Below are 23,218 nucleotides of genomic sequence, written 5' to 3'. Positions count from 1 at the left end.
TCTCTCGGCGCTGGATCATAGAGGAAAAATACTGCGAAACTTCCTCCTCTTTGATCTGAACTCTGTAAAACCAATGTTCTGGAACTCTGATAATCGAGACTAGTCTATTGTCGACCGCTGAGGTGTCTTTCTGTGTGGTGTTGTGGATGTGGGTCCTGCACATATTGCTGATCGGCGATGACAGCCATCTGTGATCCCGAAAATACTGTACCTGACATTGAGTGGATGTATGAGGGGCAGTTAAATGAAATCCGAACGCCCGCCACAACGAGAGCTTGGAATGGTTCCATTCAAAAGCAATCACCACACGCATTAAGACATTCATTCCGCTGTTTCGTACAACGCGGTCGGCCGCTGACGTATCCACAACTGCACCCACTCTCACACTTTCTCGTCTGACGGAAACCGACGTGTACGCATGTCTCTCTACAGATAGCCAATGATGAGAAAATCACACAGTGGAACATCCGAGCTATATGGAGGATATTGGAGTGTTTCCCAACCAAGTCGCTGTAGCGTAGTCTTCATCCGATTGGCAGCGTGGGGTCGGGGGTAGACGTGCAACAGGATGATCCCGTCGGCCAGCTCTCCTGGGCGTCTTGGACTGTATGACACGTCTCAGTTTCTGCAAAGTGTATTTATAGCGATACACGTGAATGTGGTTCCACACTCAAGGAACTCTGCAATCGAAGAAGATCATCATGGCCTTTGCTTGGCAGGTGAGATGTGGTATGTTTCCGCTGTTGGCTTTGCCGTCTGCCGTCGGGCTGCCGGAAAACTGTGGCATGCAATAACACCCGCTTCCACACTGCCAGTCAGACCAAGGCTACTCCAGCGATGCGGCTGGGAAGTTCTACAACATCCTCCATACAGCCTGGATCTATCACCGTGTGATTTTCACATCTGAGGCGACCTTAAGAAAGATATGGGTGAACGTCGGTTTCAGTAGGACGAGGAAGTGCAAGAGTGGGTTCGGTTTTGGATCCGTCAGTGACCGATCGCACTCTACTATACAAGAATTGATCGTCCCGTCTCCTAGTGGGATAAATGTCTTAACGCGTATGGTGATTACTTTTGAATGGAACCATTCCATGGTCTCGCTGTGGCGGGTGTTCGGTTTCCATTTGACTGTACTGTATATATTACGAGGTGCAGCTGAAGATGGAGGTGGTAGTCCAGAAGACGATTACGTAATAAAGAAATTAAAAACGATTCTTGCAGCCATAGGCTAGTTTATTTACAGCTGTCAGCAGCATTCGCACCATCCAGTACGATGGAAAGTCAAAATGATGATAAAAGTAACAAGAAGTACCAGAAATTACATTAACGTTAGAATTGAAATAGAAACTGTGGACCCCGTTGTGGAAGAAGTGAAGGAATTCTGGTATTTCGGAGGCAAAATAACGCGTGATGAATGAAGCAGTACCGTATAAGAAAGAGACTAGCACAGGCAAAAAGGGATTGTTCGCCGTAAAAAGTGGAATTGTACCGAACACAAGCCTTCATTTGAGGAAGAAATTACTGAGAATGTTTGTCTGCTGCGTAGTATTATATGGAAGTGATTCGTGGAAAAAAAAGGAATCGTTGCATTTCAGATGTGGTGCCAACAATAAGGCGGACTGGTAACATAAGGAACGCGGAGGTTATCCACAGGATAAGCGAAAACAGGAATGTGCGAGAAATGATAGTAGAAGAAGGGACAGGATAACAGATCACGTTCTGGGCGAATCTGTGTACTCGTCTTGTTGCTATTGGGTAGGCTGGAGCTAGTTTCTGATATCCATGGGAAGGAAACTTTAGACCTGCCGCGAGAGAATGTGTCGGTCTTCCTTTATTCCGGCCACATGGGCACCGGTCTGGCTGACCACGCTATTTTCAAGGCGAGCGATTTCCCCAGGATGGTCGGTTTTACCAGCACCTGTTTGGAAAAACTTTATTTCCCATTTATTGGCTTTCGGAGAGCGCCGATTCACTTTTCTTCAATTTATTGGCTTTCCGGGCGTGCCCATTCAGCCATCTCAATAGCAGAATATCAGTTACGACGATCGAACATAAGGGCAACACAACACACCGTCCTCGAACAGAGAAAATCTTCGACGCGGCCAGGAAGCGAACTTGAGTACCTCTGCTTGGCAATTTGCCGGGTTGATCGCGCAGTTACCAAGGCGGACTTAGGAAAAACTTGGAAAGCCCTGATAAGAAGCACGTCTTTGCTGGCTGCTATCAGTGGGAGCTGGGTTTGGTCAGTGGAGATGTTTGCATTTGTTGCTGAGGCCTGACTGTAAAATAATTCCGCGGAATGGTTTGTAGCTCGCGAAATCGACAAGTCCTCCGGCAACCCTCGTAACGTGCAAGAGGCAATTTTTGTACCCTCTGGGGCGGAGATGGTATTATAGATTGTATTTCCAGCGCATGTAGTGATCTGAAGTTATCAAGTTGTCTTCCCCGGGTGGAAAGTTTCGAAAGTGTGTTCAATAGCGTGGGCATGGAAACCAGCTTAATATTTGCCTGTTTGCAACGCGACTCTTGCAGTTTAGCAGGCGTACACGTGTAGCAGAGCGTGGAGTCGTTAGCTGCCTGGAGGTATTGTTCGCGAACGAGGTGGGCTTGGATAAGTCTAAAGGAAGTCCCAAATTCCTTTGTTCCAGTAGTATATTTAAGTGTGGTGTTTTTGTGTGTGTCCTTCTCCTTTTTGAATTTTGACTTTTATCCTGTTTTCCTCTCCTATGGATCCTGTCTCTTATGCAGAAAGTCCATGAACCATGATCCTTGCCGTTGGTGGGGAGAGGCTTGCGTGCCTCAGCGATACAGATAGCCGTACCGTAGGTGCAACCACGTCGGAGGGGTATCTGTTGAGAGGCCAGACAAACGTGTGGTTCCTGAAGAGGGGCAGGAGCCTTTTCAGTAGTTGCAAGGGCAACAGTCTGGATGATGGACTGATCCGGTCTTGTAACACTAACCAAAACGGCCTTGCTGTGCTGATACTGCTAACGGCTGAAAGCAAGGGGAAACTACGGCCGTAATTTTTCCCGAGGGCATGCAACTTTACTGTATGGTTAAATGATGGTGGCGTCCTCTTGGGTAAAATATTGCGGAGGTAAAATAGTCCCCCATTCGGACCTCCGGGCGGGGACTACCCAAGAGGATGTCGTTATCAGGATATACTACGTTGCTGCAGAAGAATGCTGAAGATTAGATGGGTAGATCACATAACTAATGAGGAAGTATTGAATAGGATTGGGGAGAAGAGAAGTTTGTGGCACAACTTGACTAGAAGAAGGGATCGGTTGGTAGGACATGTTCTGAGGCATCAAGGGATCACTAATTTAGTACTGGAGGGCAGCGTGAAGGATAAAAATCGTAGAGGGAGACCAAGAGATGAATACACTAAGCAGATTCAGTAGGTACTGGGAGATGAAGAAGCTTGCACAGGATAGAGTAGCATGGAGAGCTGCATCAAACCAGTTTCAGGACTGAAGACCACAACAACAACAACAACATCCTGTTTTGTTTGTAGAGGAGATTATAGGTTGCGAAGGGGGGGGGGGGGGGGGAGGGAGCTAGAGATCATTTGAAACGCCGTTTCCGCTGTTTGCATTGCTCGTTTTCCAATCCAGTGGTCGAATCCGGGAGTCTTTTGATAGGCTGTTGATCAGTGGTATCAGAGTAAAGTCGATAGTAATGCTGTATCGTAAGTCAAAGCGAGGCTGGGGACCCTTATTAGACTGACAGCATGTGTGTAGTAATGCATGGAATTAATCTGGGTCCATTAGTAAACGTATCCGATCAAATCAGCGGAACATTGCGTCGTGTAATTTATCTCGTGCGCTGCTCATCGCTACGTGTGTGTATGTGTGTGCTCAATTTGGACTTCGTGCGGCGCAGCGAGACGGAAGATACATTTCAGTTGCACATGTTGTAAGACATGACAAAATAACTCCTATTGTACTAGAGTAGGCATGGCCAACCTCTGGCGATCCGCGGGCCTGTTTCACATACCCACTTAAGCTCGCGTACTGCCTCGTCACGTGATACGACGGCAGCAGTCCTTGTAGATAAAGTAAAAACTATAGCATCCGTAAAGTTAATATTTGAGAGGTAACAAAGTAATATGAATGGCGCCTTTTTCCGACAAGCCAAGCCCAGCCAACAAGTTATCTATCAAAATACTGGCATCTAAGAGTACATGCATATTATGTTCATCCAGAAAATAGTTAAATTGATGCCACCGAGAAGAAAGACGAAAACTGTGAACTACGGCGACACCCAAAAAATCTAACATGTTGGACGCTGTGAACTCGACCAAGAGCCAATAGGAGTGACTTGCTAACAGGGTACCTATCGAGCGGAAATGAAAACACAGTTTTACAGCATTTTTTTAAAATTTAAAACCAAAAAGCTTAGAGAGTCATCCATGGCAACCAACGTTGGCTAACTTAACACTTATCTGTAGCATAGCCCAGGTAATTGCTAATAGTTAGGAGATTTTTTGGTGCTAAATTAAAAAGTATGGATGCCATAAAACAGTGTTCTCATTTTTACTGTTGGCTGCCATACCGCGGTAGCAGTGCTCCCTTCATATAAGTTCGAAGGCATAGCACCCGTAACGTCAGTGTTTATCGATAAAAATTTTAACTCAGCCCTAAGCTTTTCGACTTGGCATAGCAATATATTATGCATCAAAATACACCTTTGCAAGAGAACATGAATATTATCACACATAGAAGCTCTCAAAATTAAACACAAGAATGCAGGACAACAAAATGAGTGAAACGTGCAATGCCAGTGCTTCACCGTCTCCCATGAATTTCTTCGGCGGAACAGATTGAAACTAATGGCGAGCCACATCCGGTCTTAGGGCCGCTGGCTACCCACCCGTGCACTAGAGGGAGACGTAGTGGCAAAAATTGTGGGGGAAGACAGAGATTGGTATGTACCCGACAAACAACTGAAGATGTTGAGTGTAAGCGCTGCTCTGAGATGACACAGGAGAGCAAGTCTTGGCAGGCCTCATCAAAATAGTGTAAAGACTGATGACAGAAAAGAAAGTGATCCGACATTCTGTTAGGTAATGCCCCGTGATTGGACTTTCGACTCATGTTGCTCTCTCTCTCTCTCTCTCTCTCTCTCTCTCTCTCTCTCTCTCTCTCTCTCTCACACACACACACACACACACACACACACACACACACATACACACGCACACACAAGACGTGGACGCACCTGAACGGCGAGGAAGGCCTGTATGGCGCCGGCCCAGAGGCCGTACCAGATGCTGCAGAGCCCGTTGGCGCGCGGCCGGCAGCCACCCCTGCCCGCCTCCTCGTCTCGCCGGCGCTTCAGCAGCGGCGCCGACGCAGACGTCGACGACGACGCCTGCACCGCGTGCTGGCGCGACGGGCCCGCCGACAGCGACGACTTGAGCACGCCGCCCCCGCCGCCTCCGACGCCGCTCCCGCCGCCGCTGCCGCCCCCGGCTCCGCCGCTTCCGCTTCCTCCGCCGCCAGAGCCGACCTCGCTGCTCGTATCGAATGGCATCAGACTGCCTGTCATCGACATCCTGTCCTGGAAACGCAAACGGAATCGCCGTTAGCGCCTTCAGTTTCGCCTTATCGATGTAGTCACTGTATAGTCTTTAACATTAAAACTACTAACCCGGTTCATGCTGCACTGTCCCAGTTGCAGGTTATCTAACGGTTTCCAGGAGCAACAAAAAATTTATTTCGAATATTTCTTGTAGTTACTGACCAAATTTAAAATACGTTGACAATCTACTCACCAAGAGATGCATTGAACCGCCAAACAAATTGGTACAGACATGCGTATTCAGTTACTGATACGTAAACATAGTTAATACGGCGGTGCGGTCGGAATACCTATATAAGGCAAGTGTTTGGCGCAGTTGTTAGATTGGTTACTGCTGCTGCAATCGTACGTCATCGACATTTAAGTGAGTTTGAACGTCGTGTTGAAGTCGGCGCACGAGCGATGGGACAAAGCATCTCCGAGGTAGCGATGAAGTGGGGATTTTCCCCTACTACCATTTGACGAGTGTACCATGAATATCAGGAGTTCGATAAAACATCAAATTTCCGAAATCACTGGGGCCGGAAAAAGGTCCTGCAAGAAAGGGACTAACGACGACAGAAGAGAATCGTTCAACGTGACAGAAGTGCAACCATTCCACAAATTGATGTAGATTTCAATGCTGGGCCATCAAAAAGTGTCAGCGTGCGAACCATTCAACGAAACATCATCGATATGTCACAAGTATGTCAAAAGAACCACGCAAGAAGCTCACGTAGAAGGAAAGGCACGCTTCCGTCGCTCGTCTGCATTTGCCAAGCATAGCCAAGCCTAGAGGACGTACAGGGGCTTCAAAGTAACTACCCACTTTCAAATAACTAACCACTATTGGAAAAATCCAACAAAAATTATAACAACTGCAGCAAAGGAAGCCGGCCGAAGTGGCCGCGCGGTTCTGGCGCTGCAGTCTGGAACCGCGAGACCGCTGCGGTCGCAGGTTCGAATCCTGCCTCGGGCATGGATGTGTGTGATGTCCTTAGGTTAGTTAGATTTAACTAGTTCTAAGTTCTAGGGGACTAATGACCTCAGCAGTTGAGTCCCATAGTGCTCAGAGCCATTTGAACCAGCAAAGGAAACAATTGATATATTAACAAAAATAATACACAGACGCATTAAGAACAAAATTGTAGACAATTTAGCTGAATACCAATTTGGCTTCCGAGAAGGCAGAAGCGCAAGTGAGGGTCTATTATGTCTTCGGAGGGTAACTGAAGAAAGCATTAGGGTCGAAAGAAAAAAATTACACAGTTTTTGTACACCTTCGACACTGCAACAAACTTATCTAAATTCTAAATAGATTAATCTAGACTAGAGAGATAGAAGAATGAAGAAAAAATCATACAGATAACACACAGCGACAGTAAAGTAAAAAATACGCAAAAAGAAGCTAGAACTAAAGGCGTCAGACAAGGATGCATCCTCTCTCCATTCCTATTCGACATCTACATAGACTATGCAATAAATGAGTGCAAAGAATACTGTAAATGTAGCAGCCTAAATGGAGAAAGAATGCACGAACTGAGGTTTGCGGATGACATAGCTGCGACAGCTCCACCTGAAAGAACTCTCCAAGGAATCTTGGAGGTTATGGACACAGTCCTAAGGGACAAGTACAAAGTAGAAATTATTAAAAACAAAAAAACAGAAATACTCATGCGTTCCAAGAGGTCAAAATAAGTAAACATTAATATTAGAAGAAATAAAAAATAATTACGAATATTTAGGCGGTAACATAACAGAAGATGAAAGAAGCAAAGAAGACATAAAGCAAAGATTTAAATAAACAAAAGCAATATTCATGAATGGGGGAAAAGATAGCTGAGAGCTGCTGCATGTGGAACTAACTTGTCTGTGACTGCGAAGCGTGGACATGAGGCAAAAATGAAATGAAATCTCTTGAAGCGTTCGGTGTATGGTGCTGCAGACACCTGTTAAGGACAAAGCAAACAAATAAAACCACCAACCGTAAAGTCGTGCAAAGTACCATCGAGGCAAAGCCATTCATAGAAACAACAGGGCAAAGTAAACAGGGGTGGATTGGTCACATAATACGACACAGACAGTTTCTTGTAAATGTTCTAGAAATAACATTACAAGAAATCGTATCCCGAAAAAGAGAGCGACTGGCATTTTAAAAACAAATTGTACATAAACCAGGAGTCTGTAATTATGCGGAAATCAAAAAAAGTTAGTTTCTAATAGATCCAGATGGAGAGCTGCCAACAAGGTGGAAAGATTTATGATGAAGAAGAGCCTCTTTCGACGAAATTTGATACTATAATAGTGGCGGACGCGATCTATTTGAAATACTCTTTTATCCACAAATGTCTTGATCGTATTGGTGCACATATTACAGACTACTGGTTTCGATTCTAATGAATAGTCATCAGAACGAAGTACTGTAACGAGAAGAAACAAAAGTACAGAATGCTATTGTATATACACAGTTATAAAAATATTAGGAAGTGTAAGCTATAGGGAAAAAAATATACCTAGTAACTTTCGAGTGACTAGCTCACGAGACAAATTTTACATTTAAGAGGCAGAGAAACGTTCGCTTCAAAGTTAATATTCATCCAGACGCAATCTAATCTGACAAAGCCATAATTATGTTTATTTAGCGATTTTTTACGTACTGATTGAAATCCGTACTAAGCTTTGGCAGGACAAGAGAGCAATGTGTATGGAGGTACTTCAGCGCTGCCTTCTTTTGTTGGGATACAGCTCTCTTTTAATCAAGAATAAAAGGCAAACAGCTCTGCTATTGCAGCGTCCCCCAGTGTATAAGCTGTGGTGGTTATGCAACCTGCAAAGCGAGTGAGTCCCGCAGGTAGCATCAGCAATTCCTGCAGGGGCTGTGCAAGACAGCTGGAGCTGCGGCGAGCGGCGCCGAGGGACTCGTTCGCAGCCGCGGCTTAACGCTATCGATCTGCCTCCAGAGGACAGAGCCGCCACTGCAAAGAGTACGCTGCACGGCACCACAATAACAACCTTACTGCCGTATTGGCCATTCCTTAGTCTGCCGCAATCTGTAATTAGTCAGCGCAGTTACTCGTGAACTATGCACACAAACACGGATACCCTGGCTGAAAATGACTTAAAAGTTCGTGGCTCCCTCCGTCGGTAATGGTGGAATTCAGTATGGTGTTGGCCCACCCTTAGCCTTGATGACAGCTTCCGTTCTCGCAGGCTTAACGTTCAATCAGGTGCTGGAAGGTTTCTTGGGAAATGGCAGCCCATTCTTCACGGAGTGCTGCACTGAGGAGACTATCGATGTCGGCCGGTAAGGCCTGGCACGAAGTCGGCGTTCCAAAACATCCCAAAGGTGTTATATAGGACGCAGGTCAGGACTCTACGCAGGCGAGTCCATTACAGGGATGTTATTGTCATGTAACCACTCCGCGCACAGGCCGTGCATTATGAACAAGTGCTCGATCGTGTTGAAAGATGCAATCGCCATCTCTGAATTGCTCTTCAACAGTGGGAAGCAAGAAGTTGCTTAAAACATCAATGTAGGCCTATGCTGTAATAGTGCCACGCAAAACAAACTAGGAGTGCAAGCCCCCTCCATGAAAAACGCGACCACACCATAACACCACCGCCTTCGAATTTTACTGTTGGCACTACACACGCTGTCAGATGACGTTCACCAGGAAATCGCCATACCCACACCCTGCCATCGGATCGTGATTCGTCCCTCCACCCAACTTTTTTCCACTGTTCAGTCGTCCAATGTTTACGCTCCTTACACCAAGCGAGGCGTCGTTTGGCATTTACCGGCGTGATGTGTGGCTTATGAGCAGCCGCTCAACCATGAAATCCAAGTTTTCTCACCTCCCACCTAACTGTCATAGTACTTGCAGTGGATCCTGATGCAGTTTGGAATTCCTGTGTGATGGTCTGGATAGATGTCTGCCTATTACACATTACGATCCATTTCAACTGTCGGCGGTCTCTGTCAGTCAAAAGATGAGGTCGGCCAATAAGCTATTGTATTGTACGTGTCGCTTCACGTTTCCACGTCACTAGCACATCGGAAGTAGTGGACCTAGGGACCACGTTCGAAGTCCGTGAGTTGCGCCGAACGCCCCATTTTGCCCTGACACGATGTCTAATTAGTACTGAAGTCCCTGATACGGAGTACCTGGCAGTAGGTGGCAGCATAATGCACCTAATATGAAAAACGTTTGTTTTTGGCGGTATCCGGATACTTTTGATCACATCGTGTATGTTAAACAAGGCAGAAGAAAGCAAAACAATATTTAAAAATATGTTTCAGTGTTAGCATTCTTTCGAGAACCTTAACAAGATATCATACAGCCTTTATTGTTTCATTGTGAAACATGTAATCACTATTGTGGTATGAAAACAAAAGTTAGTTCCGTATACTGTAAATTGCCATATTGCTTTGCTCTGAACGTAAATACGTAAAGCGCTGCTCGCCCGAAGATTAGTTTGAACACGGCAGCGCTTTGCTATTAGAGTTGCGCTCTATCAAAGCTAAGGTTCGGTTGTTTTTGTACAGTACAGAAATGACATAGTAAATGGTAGGAGTACCGGTAGTACTGGTAGCATTGATAGGGAAAGAAACAAAAATTAATGCATAAGTTAGAAACTGGGAGCCGAGGAATTCTCTTTGTTTCCTGTTTGTTTCCTTTGCACATGAATGGAACCAACATCGTTCAGTGTTAGCCTACTGACCGTTTGCTTCCTTATAAAATGTAATCTGCATTTTAGAAGCCATAAAAATTAGCTGATAGCGTAACTTCTGAGATTTTATGTAGCCAAAACAATTACTTTCCATGCAAACACTGTTTAAATACACAAAAATAAAAAAATCTATTTAATTATTACTATCTTATACTCGATACATCGTTCTTCATCATGATCAAAGGTAAGATTTTGCTGTTATTATTGAGAAATGGCAAAGTTTTTTCAGGAATAACAGAGACATATTTGATATAAACTCTACGAAGTATTGAAGCAGTGTTCGATACGTTTTTATTTTGAATTTTTTAAATTTTAACTCTTTTTGAGGAAACTGCGTTTCCTAGCGCTGTAAGATAAACCTGGAATTTTTTTCTTATTCCTACTGCAACAACTTTCCGTTTCACATTACAAAGCAACAATTTTCGAATAAGACTCGAACTAAGCACAGACGACTTTAAGCTTGGTTTAATTACTGTTCATTTTTAATTATCAGACAGGAGGATAACTATGTCCACGAAAAATGTTGTTTATGTTACGCGGCCCTTTATACATCCTCACTCAGTTTCTATGCAATCCATCGGTTCCGGTTTCTATAGGAATCTAGTAAGACGCTGATCGCATACGCAAATTAAGCGGTCAAAATGTAACCCCAATAGATATGCAACCCATCTAACGTAAACATAACTGGCCAAGGCTGCTAGGAAAACTACCACAGTCTGTGACAGTCTATGGTAGGCTACGGTAGCTTAACAGCTGTGTTTACTGTCGACCATATTTATCGTTAGATCCAGAACTTTCTTCTCAACACGTCGTTTTTAAAGTAGCAAAATCGACAAATACAAAGGTAATTTCTGGAGGTCGCCAAGAGAGTTTGATAGGATCATTACTGTTTACAGCACATATTAATGTGTCTAGTTGGTAACGTTGGAAGCTCCATAAGGATGTTAGTAGATAATGCCGTTGTGTGCAATTAAGTAGCAACGCCAGAAGGCTGTAGGTAATTTCAGGAGAACCTGCAGAGCATCGATGATCAGTGCAAGGAATGAAAGTTGACCCTCAAGGTAGGTACGTGTAACAGATTGCGCATAAAAGAGCGAAGAGAAACTGTTCGATTAAGCTGTTGGTGATAAATCACTGGAAACAGTAACTACCGAGAAATACCTCGGACTAACCATCCTAAGTGACCTAAAGGGCAATGAAAACCCATAAAAACTATAGGAAAAGCAGGCGCCAAAAAGGGGATTTACTGGCAGGAATCTTAAGGAAATTTAGCTTACAAAATACTTGTTCGACTCCTTTATTATTGCTCAACGCCTCCGAACTTCAGCAGTTTGGATTAATAGAAGAGATAGAGAATATCCAACGAAAAGTGGCATATTTCATCACAGAATCCTTTTATAGGAGCAAGAGCATTAAAATTCTCAACGAACTCAGCTGGCAGACGCTACAAGGAAAGCATAGTACATCAGGGAGTGGGATACGGTCGAAGCTCCGAGAGCGTATGTTCCAAGAGGAGTCTCGCAACGTAATATCCCCTCCCACATGTGTCTCGCAAAATGATCACGACGATAAAAATCAGAGCAATTAGAGCTCCTAAGGTGATTTACCGACAATATTTCTTTCCACGCGACATTGGCAAATGGTACACGGAAGTGAGTAAAAGGTGACGGTACCTCTAGAAGTAAGGAGGCCCGCGGAGTATAGGCGTAGAAGTAGCTGTAGATCAAAATCGTTGTTAGGTGATGATTCATTCCCTGGAGCTACGTTGTTCCTATGAGAGTTCGAACGGCATGTGCGAACTAGTCCACGTTGCAAAAATTTCGCAATGAAGTGTCATTTCACTGCCGTCTCCTAGTAATGTGTTCAGGCGTAATAGTTATCAGGCAGTGCCGGCAGTCCATTTAACTGTCTCCGGCCGCAGCAGAAAAACTCTCTCTGTCCGTGGTAGCAGCCCGCTCCTTGTTGTAGGAGCCAATGTTCACACTACAGCGGAGTGGATGCAGATTTAAATCTTCCTAGCAGATAGAAACTGTGTGCCGGACCGGGTCTCGAACCTTGGACCTTTGCGTTTCGCAGTCAAGTAATCTACTGACTGATCTATCCTAGCACAACTTACGATCCTCCTTCAAAGTTTTATTCCCGCCAGTACTTCTTCTCCTCCTTCCAACCTTAAATTTTCCTGCATAGCTTGCGGAACAAACTTTGAGGGCGGATCGCGGATCGTGCTTGGATAGCTTAGTCGGTAGAGCATTTGCCCGCGAAATATGTATGGCCTGGCGCAAAACATCGGAAGCTTCAAGATGCTTTTCAAAAGACATCGTTTCGCCATTGACTGCAAAATGGTTCAAATGGCTCTGAGCACTATGGGACTTAACATCTGTGGTCATCAGTCCCCTAGAACTTAGAACTACTTAAACCTAACTAACCTAAGGACATCACACACATCCATGCCCGAGGCAGGATTCGAACCTGCGACCGTAGCAGTCGCGCGGTTCCGGACTGAGCGCCTAGAACCGCTAGACCACCGCGGCCGGCCAGTGACTGCAGAAAGTATTTATTTTCACAACTGCAATTTCGACCTGAGGCCATTATCGTGTGGTACGCTGCATACGACTATGCTTCAGTACATGTTAAGCTTAAAGTAATCTTCGAAATGTGCACATGTCATCGTCGTATCTAAGACTTATGACAATGTAAACATAAAAACCGGCTAAACCACTGTTGTTGTACACGTGAACCGTGGCAGTTGGCGTGAAGAACTGATTCAGAGAGCTTTCCAAGAGGCTGTTTGCGGATGACTCTGTTGCATATGGAAAAGTTAGAACACTACAAAATTGCAGTGAAATGCAGGAAGACTTGCAAAGATCGACGCTTGGTGAAGGGATTGGCAGTTGACCATCAACACAAACAAATGTAACGTATTGCATATAAATGGTAGGAAAACACCTTTATTTTATGATAGTGCGATTGCGGAACAATCACTGGAAGCAGTCACATACATTAAAAATCTTGTAGTGTACAGGTTAGGTTTGACCCGTATTTGAGTATTGTTCGTCATTCTGTGAGTCTTACAAGTTAGGATTGAGAGAGGAAGTAGAGAAGAGAACAGAAACAGAATACAGAAGAGGAACGGAAGATCCAGAGAAGCGCTGTGCGTTTCGTCCGAGTTCGTTTAGTAATCGTAATGACGTCCTAGAGATATTCATCCAATATTACTTCCGAGAACGTACGTTCCTACTTGACTCAACTAATATATTGCTTCCGCCTAGGTATATCTCGCGAGAAGGCCATGAAGGCAAAGTTAAAGGGATTGGAGCTCACACGGATTCTTACCAACATCCGTTTTTCCCGCGGACCATTGACGGCTGGAATAAAAAAGGGGGAAGTGTGAGTGATCAGCAAGTACCCTCCGCTAGATGTCGTAAGGTGGTTTGCGTAGATGTAGCTGTAGATGTGTGCCTTTGCCATCATCCCATCTTTGAACTGAGTTAGCCAACTAGTTACAGTGTGGACGCACAATTTAATGTAGACTCCGATCTACGTGTAATTTGGCACTTTTCACATTAATAAAAGTTACTGAAGGTGAAAGAAGCAGTAAGTGATAGAAAACAACATAAAAGCAATAGGCGCGGACCTTTGAACTTGGCATTTACCCACTGAGCCATACATGTGTAATTTCCTTAGCAGGAAATTCTGTAAATGCGAACATTTTTGGTTAGGCTTTACCGTGGCTGTTACTGATATCAAATAAAGCTATAAGTTTACAATTACATTTTATTTTAACTGCGTGTTTCTGCTGTTGAAACAATTATCTTCAAGTGGGTTTATAAGAACTAATACGAAGTATACATTATGTGTTGTGTGTACGACTTTGATGTAACTTGTGACTCTCCAAGGGTTATACGCTCTCTTTCTGTAGTATTTGCATCACATACACTCTGCAAACGAAGTGTACCCTATCTGACCAAAAATATCTGGATATTCTCACGCATTGTGGAATTGAGCACTAGACGTCAAGAGAGACTGACCCGACAGTACAAAAGGAGGCGGGGAGAGTTGTGTGTCAGTAGACAAGCAGTAACGCCAGAATGGATTCGTTAAGAAAGCTCAGTGACTTCGAATCTGAACTAGACAATGTATGTCACCTAAGCAATAAATCCTCCTGGGACATTTTAGCCCTTATGAAAGTGTCCAAGTCGACTGTTGGCAATGTGATTCTGAAGACGAAACCTAAAGGAACAACCACAGTTAAAACAAAACCATGCAGATCTTATGTACTGGCGGTCAGGAAGCGTCGAACATGGCGGAAGCTGCTGCAAAGATTCGCATCGCATCTACGGAAGGACTCATTCTTGAGTTCCAAAGTGCTACCAGCAGTCCAGCTTGCACAGTGACTGTGCTTAGGGAGTTAAAAATATTGGAACACAATGGCTGAGCAGCTTCTCATGTCACACATTTCTGTAGCCAATGCTGAGCTTGAGGTCGTGTAAAGAACGACTTCACTGGACAGTGGATGATTGGGAACGTGTGATTTCAAATGATGAACGACCCCATGCCCTATGACAATCTGATGAAAGTGTTGGTGTTTGGCGGATGCCTGGGGAACGTTACCTGACGTCATGTAAAGTGCCTACAGTGACGCACGAAGCAGATGATATTACAGTATGGTGATGTTTTTCGTGGTTAGAGTGTGGTAGTGTAATTGCCCTAAAGCAAACGTTGAATGCTGAAGAATATGTGAATGCTGAAGAAAATGAACAAGTTTTACAACAATGTGTGATGCGTACGGTAGAGCATCAGTTCGAAGACAATAATTGTATCAGCATCACAATACATCCTGCCATAAAGGGGCACCTGTGAGACAATTGTTTGTAGCCAGTAACTTTCCTGACATGGACTGGCCTATCCAGAGTCCCGACCTGAACGCAATGGAACACCTTTGGGATGTTTGAAAGTCGACTTCGTTCCAGGCAATAGTGTGAAACATCATTTAGCTTCTTTGGTTTCAGCTCTTGAGGAAGAATGGGCTGCCATTCTTCCTTCATAGACATGCAAACACCTCACTGAAAATATCCCCAACGGAGTTCATTAGAGGTCATTAGAGGCGGAGTCACAGCTCGAAATGTTTCAAAGATGGGAAGGAAATCGGCCATGTACTTTCAAAGGAACCATCCCGATACTTGGCTGGAGCGATTTAGAGATATCACAGAAAACCTAAATCTCGATGGTTGGACGCGCATTTGAACCGTCGTTCCGCCGAGTGCGAAGCTAGTGTGCTGACCACTGCGCTACCTCGCTCGGTGCTGTCATAAAGGAGAAGGGTGGACACAACCCATACCAATGTCCACTGATAGCTCTCCAGGTGCTTTTGATAAGATAGTGTATCTGATATAAATACGACGTAGAAATGATCGTGGATTGCCAAAAGTTACATCAAAGTCCTAAACACAACACATGCAGTACATGTCGTGTTAATTCATAAAAATCCATCTGATGGATGATTGAAGCACGTAGTGAAAATAAAATAAATTGTGACTGGTAAGAGTAAACTTGTAGTTTTTATTGAAGTAATATTTATTTAAATGTTCAGTTCACAACTTACTTCATCTCTTGTATTACGAGGACTGTTCGGAAAGTAAGATCCGATCGGTCGCGGAATGGAAACCAAAGTGAAAATCAAAATTTTTTTTGTTCGCAACAGTTAATCACACCTTCCAGCTACCTTTCTAAATAGTCACCGCTCCGACTTAGACATTTGTCGTGGCGTTGCACAAACTTTCCAGTACCCTCCCCGCAGAAAGCAACCGCCTGTGCCTACCGCCAATTCTCTACACTGGTCTGCTTTTCGTTGTTTGTAGCAAAATGTTGTCTTCATAGACAGCGGTTCATGTGAGCAGAGATGAACATCGGAGGGAGCCAATTAAGGGATGTATTGTGGGCGACCAAACACTTCCCATCGAGAACGTTGTAGGAGCGTCTTCATTGCCCCTGCAGAATGCGGCTGAGAATTGTCCTGACGAAAGAAACGCACGACATTTATGTTATGTGAGTTGCATAGCTTCAGGCGAAATCTCTCACCAGGTCCACATGCTTGGCGGGAGACACTGTTGTTTTAGGCACTTCTACGTGATCACTTTGTGCTGTGAACTGAAAAGAGCGACGTGAAGCGATCGACAGGCACACTAAAGACACTGTCTAACACATGTGCAGAGCTCCATTGAATTTTCACTGTGGTTTCCATTTCGAACCAAATCGGACTTTACTTTGCGAATACCCCTCGCATAAATACACTTCTATTTTCTATGTCATGACTTACATGTAAGGATCCAAAAACGGAAATCATTTTGACTATTGTTGATAGAAAGATTTTGAAACAATTTTTTGTAGTTCGATATTTTTGATCCCCACTACAATAAAGACGTCATCGGATTACGCTCTTGGAAATGCGACAAAACTTACGTATACCACTGCACAAATGTTCTCTAAATTTTTAAGTAATTTAGCTGTTTTTAATTTCTGCTCCTCGTCGCTCGGTACACGATCAACAAGGGGTAAGAGATCGCAGTGTATGTATGAAGAATTCGCCAAAGAACCTCCGACAACGTTGAAATCTAGGGGAGTTTAACCTCGTTCCTCCACTGAATCGAAGACCTTCTACTAATCAGTTTACGAGCAGCAGTAGGCAGAGGGCATTTCTGCCGAAAGTGCACTCATTGCCATAAGCGTGATATAACGATTATTGCTCACATACCCCCTGCAGAACGACAGACACGTCGGCACGCAGAGGTCTCCATCACGGCAACGAATTCCGTGCAAGCTCGCATTGCGTGCTTTACAAGCTTCTGCGGCTATCGTGTCACGAGCACACATCAAAGAGAAATTTCCTCCGTTCACAGCTATTAACCCACTCAGTCGACAGCCAATAACATCTTTTATTGCCAAGCCGCTGCCCTCTATCTCTCTGGTACCTATTAAAGTCATACACTTCTGCGAAGGCTTCTTCCTGATCTAGATACGATACACTTCCAAGTCTTCAAGAGATATGTTAGTATGACCATGCGATTCCTTCATGGAATATGATAATAATACTGATTACAAACGGATAATATTGCATACTGTTATTAGTTAGTTACATCTTTCCTGGATCATTTCAACGCGACTTTTTAATTTAAATGATATGTGACGAATCGGATTACAGAATATGTGTACATGATTAGTTTCACGGGATGGTTACACGCTGGCCATTTACTGCATAGTACAATGGACTAAATTTAACATTAAAGAACATATTTTTCTGTCCTTCTCAAGAAATCACACTTTTCTTGTCGTCTCTCTTCTGACTAGTTTGATGCGGCTCGCCAAGAATTCCTCTCCTGTGCTAACCTCTTTATTTCAGAGTAGCACTTGCAACCAACGTCCTCCATTATTTGTGGGATGTATTCCAATCTCTGTCTTCCTCTGCAGTTTTTGCCCTCTATAGCTCCCTCTAGTACCATGGAAATCATTCCCTCATGTCTTAATAGGTGTGCTATCATCCTGTTCCTTCTCATTATCAGTGTTTTCCACATAATCCTTTCCTCTCCGCGCAGAACCTCCTCATTCCTTACCTTATCAGTCCGCCCAATTTTCAACATTCGTCTGTAGCACCACATCTCAAATGTCTCGACTCTCTTCTGTTCCGGTTTTCCCACAGTCCATGTTTCACTACCATACAATGCTGTACTCCAAACGTACATTCTCAGAAATTTCTTCCTCAAATTAAGGCTGATATTTGATATTAGTAAACTTCTCTTGGCCAGAAATGCCCTTTTTGCCTTTGCTAGTCTGCTTTTGATGGATTTCTTGCTCCGTGCGTCATTAATTATTTTACTGCCTAGGTAGCAGAATTCCTTAACCTCATGTACTTCGTGACCATCAAATCCTCATGTTAAGTTTCTCGCTGTTGTCATTTCTGCTACTTCTCATTACCTTCGTCTTTCTTCGCTTTACTTTCAATCCATATTCTGTACTCATTAGACTGTTCATTTCGTTCACCAGATCATGTAATTCCTCTTCAATTTCACTCAGGACGGCAATGTCATCAGCCAATCGTATCACTAATATCCTTTCACCTTCAATTTTAATTCCACTCCTTAACCTTTCTTTTATTTCCATCATTGCTTCCTCAATGTACAGATTGAACAATAGGAGTGAAAGGCTGCATACTTGTCTTATACCATTTTTAATACGAGCACTTCGTTCTTTGTCGTCCACTCTTATTATTCCCTCTTAGCTGTCGTACATATTGCGTGTGACCCGTCTCTCCCTATAGCTTAATCCTACTTTTTCCAGAATTTCGAATATCTTGCACCATTTTACATTGTCGAACGCTTTTTCCAGGTCGATTAATTCTATGAACGTGTCTTGATTTTTCTTTAGTCTTGCTTCCATTATTAAACACAACGTCAGAATTGCCTCTCTCATGCCTTTACCTTTCGTTAAGCCAAATTGATCATCATCTAGCGCATCCTCAATTTTCTTTTCCATTCTTCTGTATAGTAATCTTGTAAACAACTTGGATGCATGAGCTTTTAAGCTGATTGTGCTATAATTTTCGCACTTGTCAGTTCTTGCCGTCTTCGGAATTGTGTGGATGATGCTTTTCCGAAAGTCAGATGGTATGTCGCCAGACTCATACATTCTACACACCAACGTGAATAGTCGTTTTGTTGCCACTCCCTCCAATAATTTTAGAAATTCTCATGGAATGTTACCTATCCCTTCTGCCTTATTTGACCTTAAGTCCTCCAAAGCTCTTTTATGTTCTGATCCTAATGGTGGATCCCCGATATCTTCTAAATCGACTCCTGTTTCTTCTTCTATCAATCAGACAAATCTTCCTCCTCATAGAGGCTTTCAATGTATTCTTTTCACCTATCCGCTCTCTCCTCTGCATTTAACAGTGGAATTCCCTTTGCACTCCTCATGTTATCACCTTTGCTTTTAATGTCACCGAAGGTTGTTTTCACTTTCCTGTACGCTGAGTCTGTCTTTTCGACAATAATTTCTTTTTCGATGACTTCACATTTTTCCTGCAGCCATTTCGTCTTAGCTTCCCTGTACTTTCTATTTATTTCATTCCTCAGTGACTTGTATTTCTGTATTCCTGAGTTTCCCGTAACATTTTTGTACTTCCTCCTTGCATCGATCAATTGAAGTATTTCCTCTGTTAACCATGGTTTCTTCGCAGTTACCGTCTTCGTACCAATGTTTTCTTCCCAACTTCTGTGGTGACCCTTTTTAGAGATGTCCATTCCTCTTCAACTGTACTGCCTACTGAGCTATTCCGTATTGCTGTATCTATAGCCTTAGAGAACTTCAACCGCATCTCGTCATTCCTTAGTACTTCCGTATCCCACTTCTTTGCTTATTGATTCTTCCTGACTAATGTCTTAAACTTTAGCCTACTCTTCATCACTAGCAAATTGTGATTTGAGTCTATATCTGCTCCTGGGTACGCCTTACAATCCAGTATCTGATTTCGGAATCTGACCATGATGTCATCTAACTGTAATCTTCCCGTATCACCCGGCCTTTTCCAAGTATACCTCCTCCTCTTGTGTTTCTTGAACGAAGTATTGGGTATTATTAGCTGAAACTTGCTACAGAACTCAATTAGTCTTTCTCCTCTCTTATTCCTTGTTCCAAGTCCCTATTCTCGTATAACCTTTTCTTCTACTTCTTCCCCTACAACTGCATTAGATTTTCATCCCCCTTTATATATTGTATTACCCTTCCAATATCGTCATATACTTTTCCCTTTATATACTGTATTACCCTTCTAATATCCTCTTATATTTTTTCTATCTCTTTATCTTCAGCTTGCGACGTCGGCATGTATACCTGAACTATCGTTGTCGGTGTTGGTTTGCTGTCGATTCTGATAAGAACAACCCTATCACTGAACTGTTCACAGTGACATACTCTCTGCCCTACCTTCCTATTCTGTTAAGATTTCTTACATCCTGCTCCAAACTCTCAACCTCATGAGTGTGTGGTGTAAGATCGACTTGACAAGGATCAAGCAGATTGACATTAGGTGCAAGTTGGCTAGCAGTATTGTTAATATAAACAAGTCTCTATGTTGTGAATAAAATAGCTGCAGCTGACTGTAACATACAAATTAAAATAATATTTCAATTTATTTTCATTCACATTTAGATATTCTAAGAATCATACAAACAGCAATCCGTCCCCGGTCGCTGAGTAGTCAGCGTTACGGAATGTCAATCCTAAGGGCCCAGGTTCGATTCCTGGCTGGGTCGGAGATTTTCTCCGCTCAGGGACTGGGTGTTGTGTTGTCCTCATCATCATCATTTGATCCACATCGACGCACAAGTCGCCGAAGTGGCGTCAAATCGAAAGACTTGCACCCGGTGAACGGTCTACCCCACGGGAGGCCCTAGTCACACATTTACATTTTACTCTTCTGGAGTCACCGCTTACAACGAACAGCACGTCATCTCCAAATGCTACCAGTCCCCTTATGTTACCGCTGTCATCTGACTTCTCTAGTACGGGTTCCAATGCTGTATCCCAGCTCTCTGGACCATAGACTGATCCCCGCGGATAGGCTTTTCTTATGGTCTTCGTTATTTCCTTTCCTGGGCATATGAAAGTTGCATGTCTTCTGCAACAATAGTCTCTCAGGTACTTGTGCAGTGGCTCTGGACACTCCAACTCCCTAAGGCGACTAAAGAGAGACAGTCACCATAGGTTATCGAAAGCGCCAGTAATATCGATCATGATCAATAGAGTGTACGTAAAATGAGTATCTGTCACTAGCGAGATCGCCCTATTAATCGCGTTTTCAGTTGATTTACCTCTTCTAAATCCGTATATGTGAGGGCTCATCCCTTGTAGTGGTCTATAAACTTATAATATTTTGCGTAATAACTTTTTAAATATCTTACCAAGAACGTCCAGACGATAAATTCGTCAGTAGGATTTTCGTATAATCGGATCCTGCTCTTCCCTTTTACTGATAATCACTACCTCGGCATTCTTCCACGGTATAGGTGCCCTTCTTTGCAAGAGACACTCGTTGTGCACTTCACTTAAGCAGATGCCTGTTTGGTTACATAAGGCTTGTACTATGTCGGCTGGGATTCCGTCCAGTACTGGTGATTTTTTTTCTTTTTTAGCCTGAGAATTGTTTGCCTAATTTCTTTTTGTGCGAAGGGGTACACAAGCCTATTGTTTCTAAAGTATTCCTGTAACATAGTCCGTGATCTAAGCTGATCTTCTGCCTCGAATTTTTCTTCGTTGTCAGGAAGCAGTCTTTCCATCAGTAGGGCAGCTGACTGTTCCCAACTTTCTGTTACTGTTCCATAATTTCTTTTGAGCGTGGACAAGACTGTCAGCGATCGTCCTCTTTTCCCATACTATTTTGTATGTTACTCCCCGGGGATCGGTTTTTTAAGTTAGTCTCCACGAAGTGTTTCCTTCGTTCCATTTTCGTTTTCCATAACTCTTCCTTACTGTACCTATGTGGTCTTAGGATTCTTTCTTTTTGTATCATGCTGCTCTGTTATAACTTCGTGGCTATTCTTGTTTCACATCTTAATTTTTGCAGCGCCTCGGTACAGATGCAAGTTATACCTCTAGAAGGAGCTTTCCTGATAGGTATCGACGCTTCCATTGCAGTATCTACGGCCGCTCTCAGTAATTCGGCTTTAACGTCTCCATTGTCATCCAGCCAAGGACTCTCTGGACACTGAAACTCTCTTCTGAATTTTTCCAAGTTAGCCTTATTGATAATGGATTTGGGCGTCATGCGCACGTTTCCTGTGGTATCTTGGATTTCCCTTCAGTGACGATGTGGCGTCTGATACTGTGATCACTCGATGTCATTTCACTCTCAATCCTTTGGCTTTCACAGGGCGCGCTGCTGCCATATTTGCTAGAGTGACATTGCTCCGACCCTCCCTTCCGTATGTTGGCGGATTGCGAGATGTATTCAGTATTTGTAGATTGAGTTCCACGATGGTTTCTTCTAGTTATCTTCCACAGTTATCAGTCGGGCAGCTATGCTACAATATTGACTTCGCATTTGCATCAATGGCGCAAAGAAGAGGCTTAATTTATCCTAGATGACTAATACCGTCTTAACTTTAGCAAATACTTACCGATATCGTGGCTAAATAAAGACATAGCAACCAATATGCAACTCTCCTTCCCAGTTGACACTTCCTAACAGATTACGTGTTCTGATCAATACTGTTGTACTGTATATGGTCAGGGAAGGGTTGGGGGGGGGGGGGGGAGGTTGTTACATATGCCTCGTGACGACAGTGTGCAGGAGGTCGGGCGGTCAAGACTTGAGAGTGGGCATCCAGGATTCCCGTTAAATGACAGAACAGGAAATTACGTACAATAAAGAGAATATATTTCAGTGTATGGCATATAAGGGGCGCGCCTATGGTCGGAAGTTACCAGGTTTAGGCCAGTCTAGGAGGTCGAACAATTAATTGAAATGGGCAACGGAAGGGGAAGCGGTTCATGTTAACTTATGTTGGTGGCCGGTCGTGAAAATCAGAGCCAGAGGCTCTGCCTTCCGAAAAGACGTCTGTTCTGCTCGAGGTCTGGATTACAGGAGAGAGAGGCAACTGTATTCCGCACCGCAGAACACTCCAGCGCCCACACACGTGACCTGTATCCCACGGACGCTATTGGCTAAAACCAATGGCGTGAATTCGCTAGCAGTTTCAGCAGAGGTCTCAGGGTGCCTTTTGTCAGCAGCTTTAAGTGGACAGGACTGCCTCAGTTTTGAAAGACAGGCAACTTGTGTCACGTAGGCACAGCGTAAGTTGTTCTAGGAGTAAACTTGTAAAGATTTGACTTGGCCTTTGAAATACATTTTTTAAACCTATTCCCTAAAATA

At 43.7% G+C, this 23,218-nt stretch overlaps 1 protein-coding gene and 1 long non-coding RNA gene across 2 annotated transcripts in view; both read right to left on the bottom strand.

Moving 5' to 3' along the window:
- The window catches only part of LOC126482098 (protein tincar), a gene marked incomplete at its 5' end in the record, with an annotated part of 50,271 nt that extends 44,925 nt beyond the window's left edge, over positions 1-5,346 (bottom strand). Inside the window, one exon of the mRNA XM_050106074.1 lies at positions 5,224-5,346. Coding sequence (XP_049962031.1) covers positions 5,224-5,346 — 123 coding nt within the window. The remainder of the gene's footprint in view (positions 1-5,223) is intronic.
- Positions 5,347-5,424: 78 nt separating this feature from the next.
- The window catches only part of LOC126481397 (uncharacterized), a 519,177-nt gene continuing 501,383 nt past the window's right edge, over positions 5,425-23,218 (bottom strand). The window contains exon 4 of the long non-coding RNA XR_007587550.1: positions 5,425-5,565. This is a non-coding gene — a long non-coding RNA (uncharacterized LOC126481397). The remainder of the gene's footprint in view (positions 5,566-23,218) is intronic.

Source organism: Schistocerca serialis, chromosome 5 (genome assembly GCF_023864345.2).
Source record: "Schistocerca serialis cubense isolate TAMUIC-IGC-003099 chromosome 5, iqSchSeri2.2, whole genome shotgun sequence".
Classification (NCBI taxonomy): domain Eukaryota; kingdom Metazoa; phylum Arthropoda; class Insecta; order Orthoptera; family Acrididae; genus Schistocerca; species Schistocerca serialis.
This window is presented reverse-complemented; position numbering and strand designations above follow the sequence as displayed.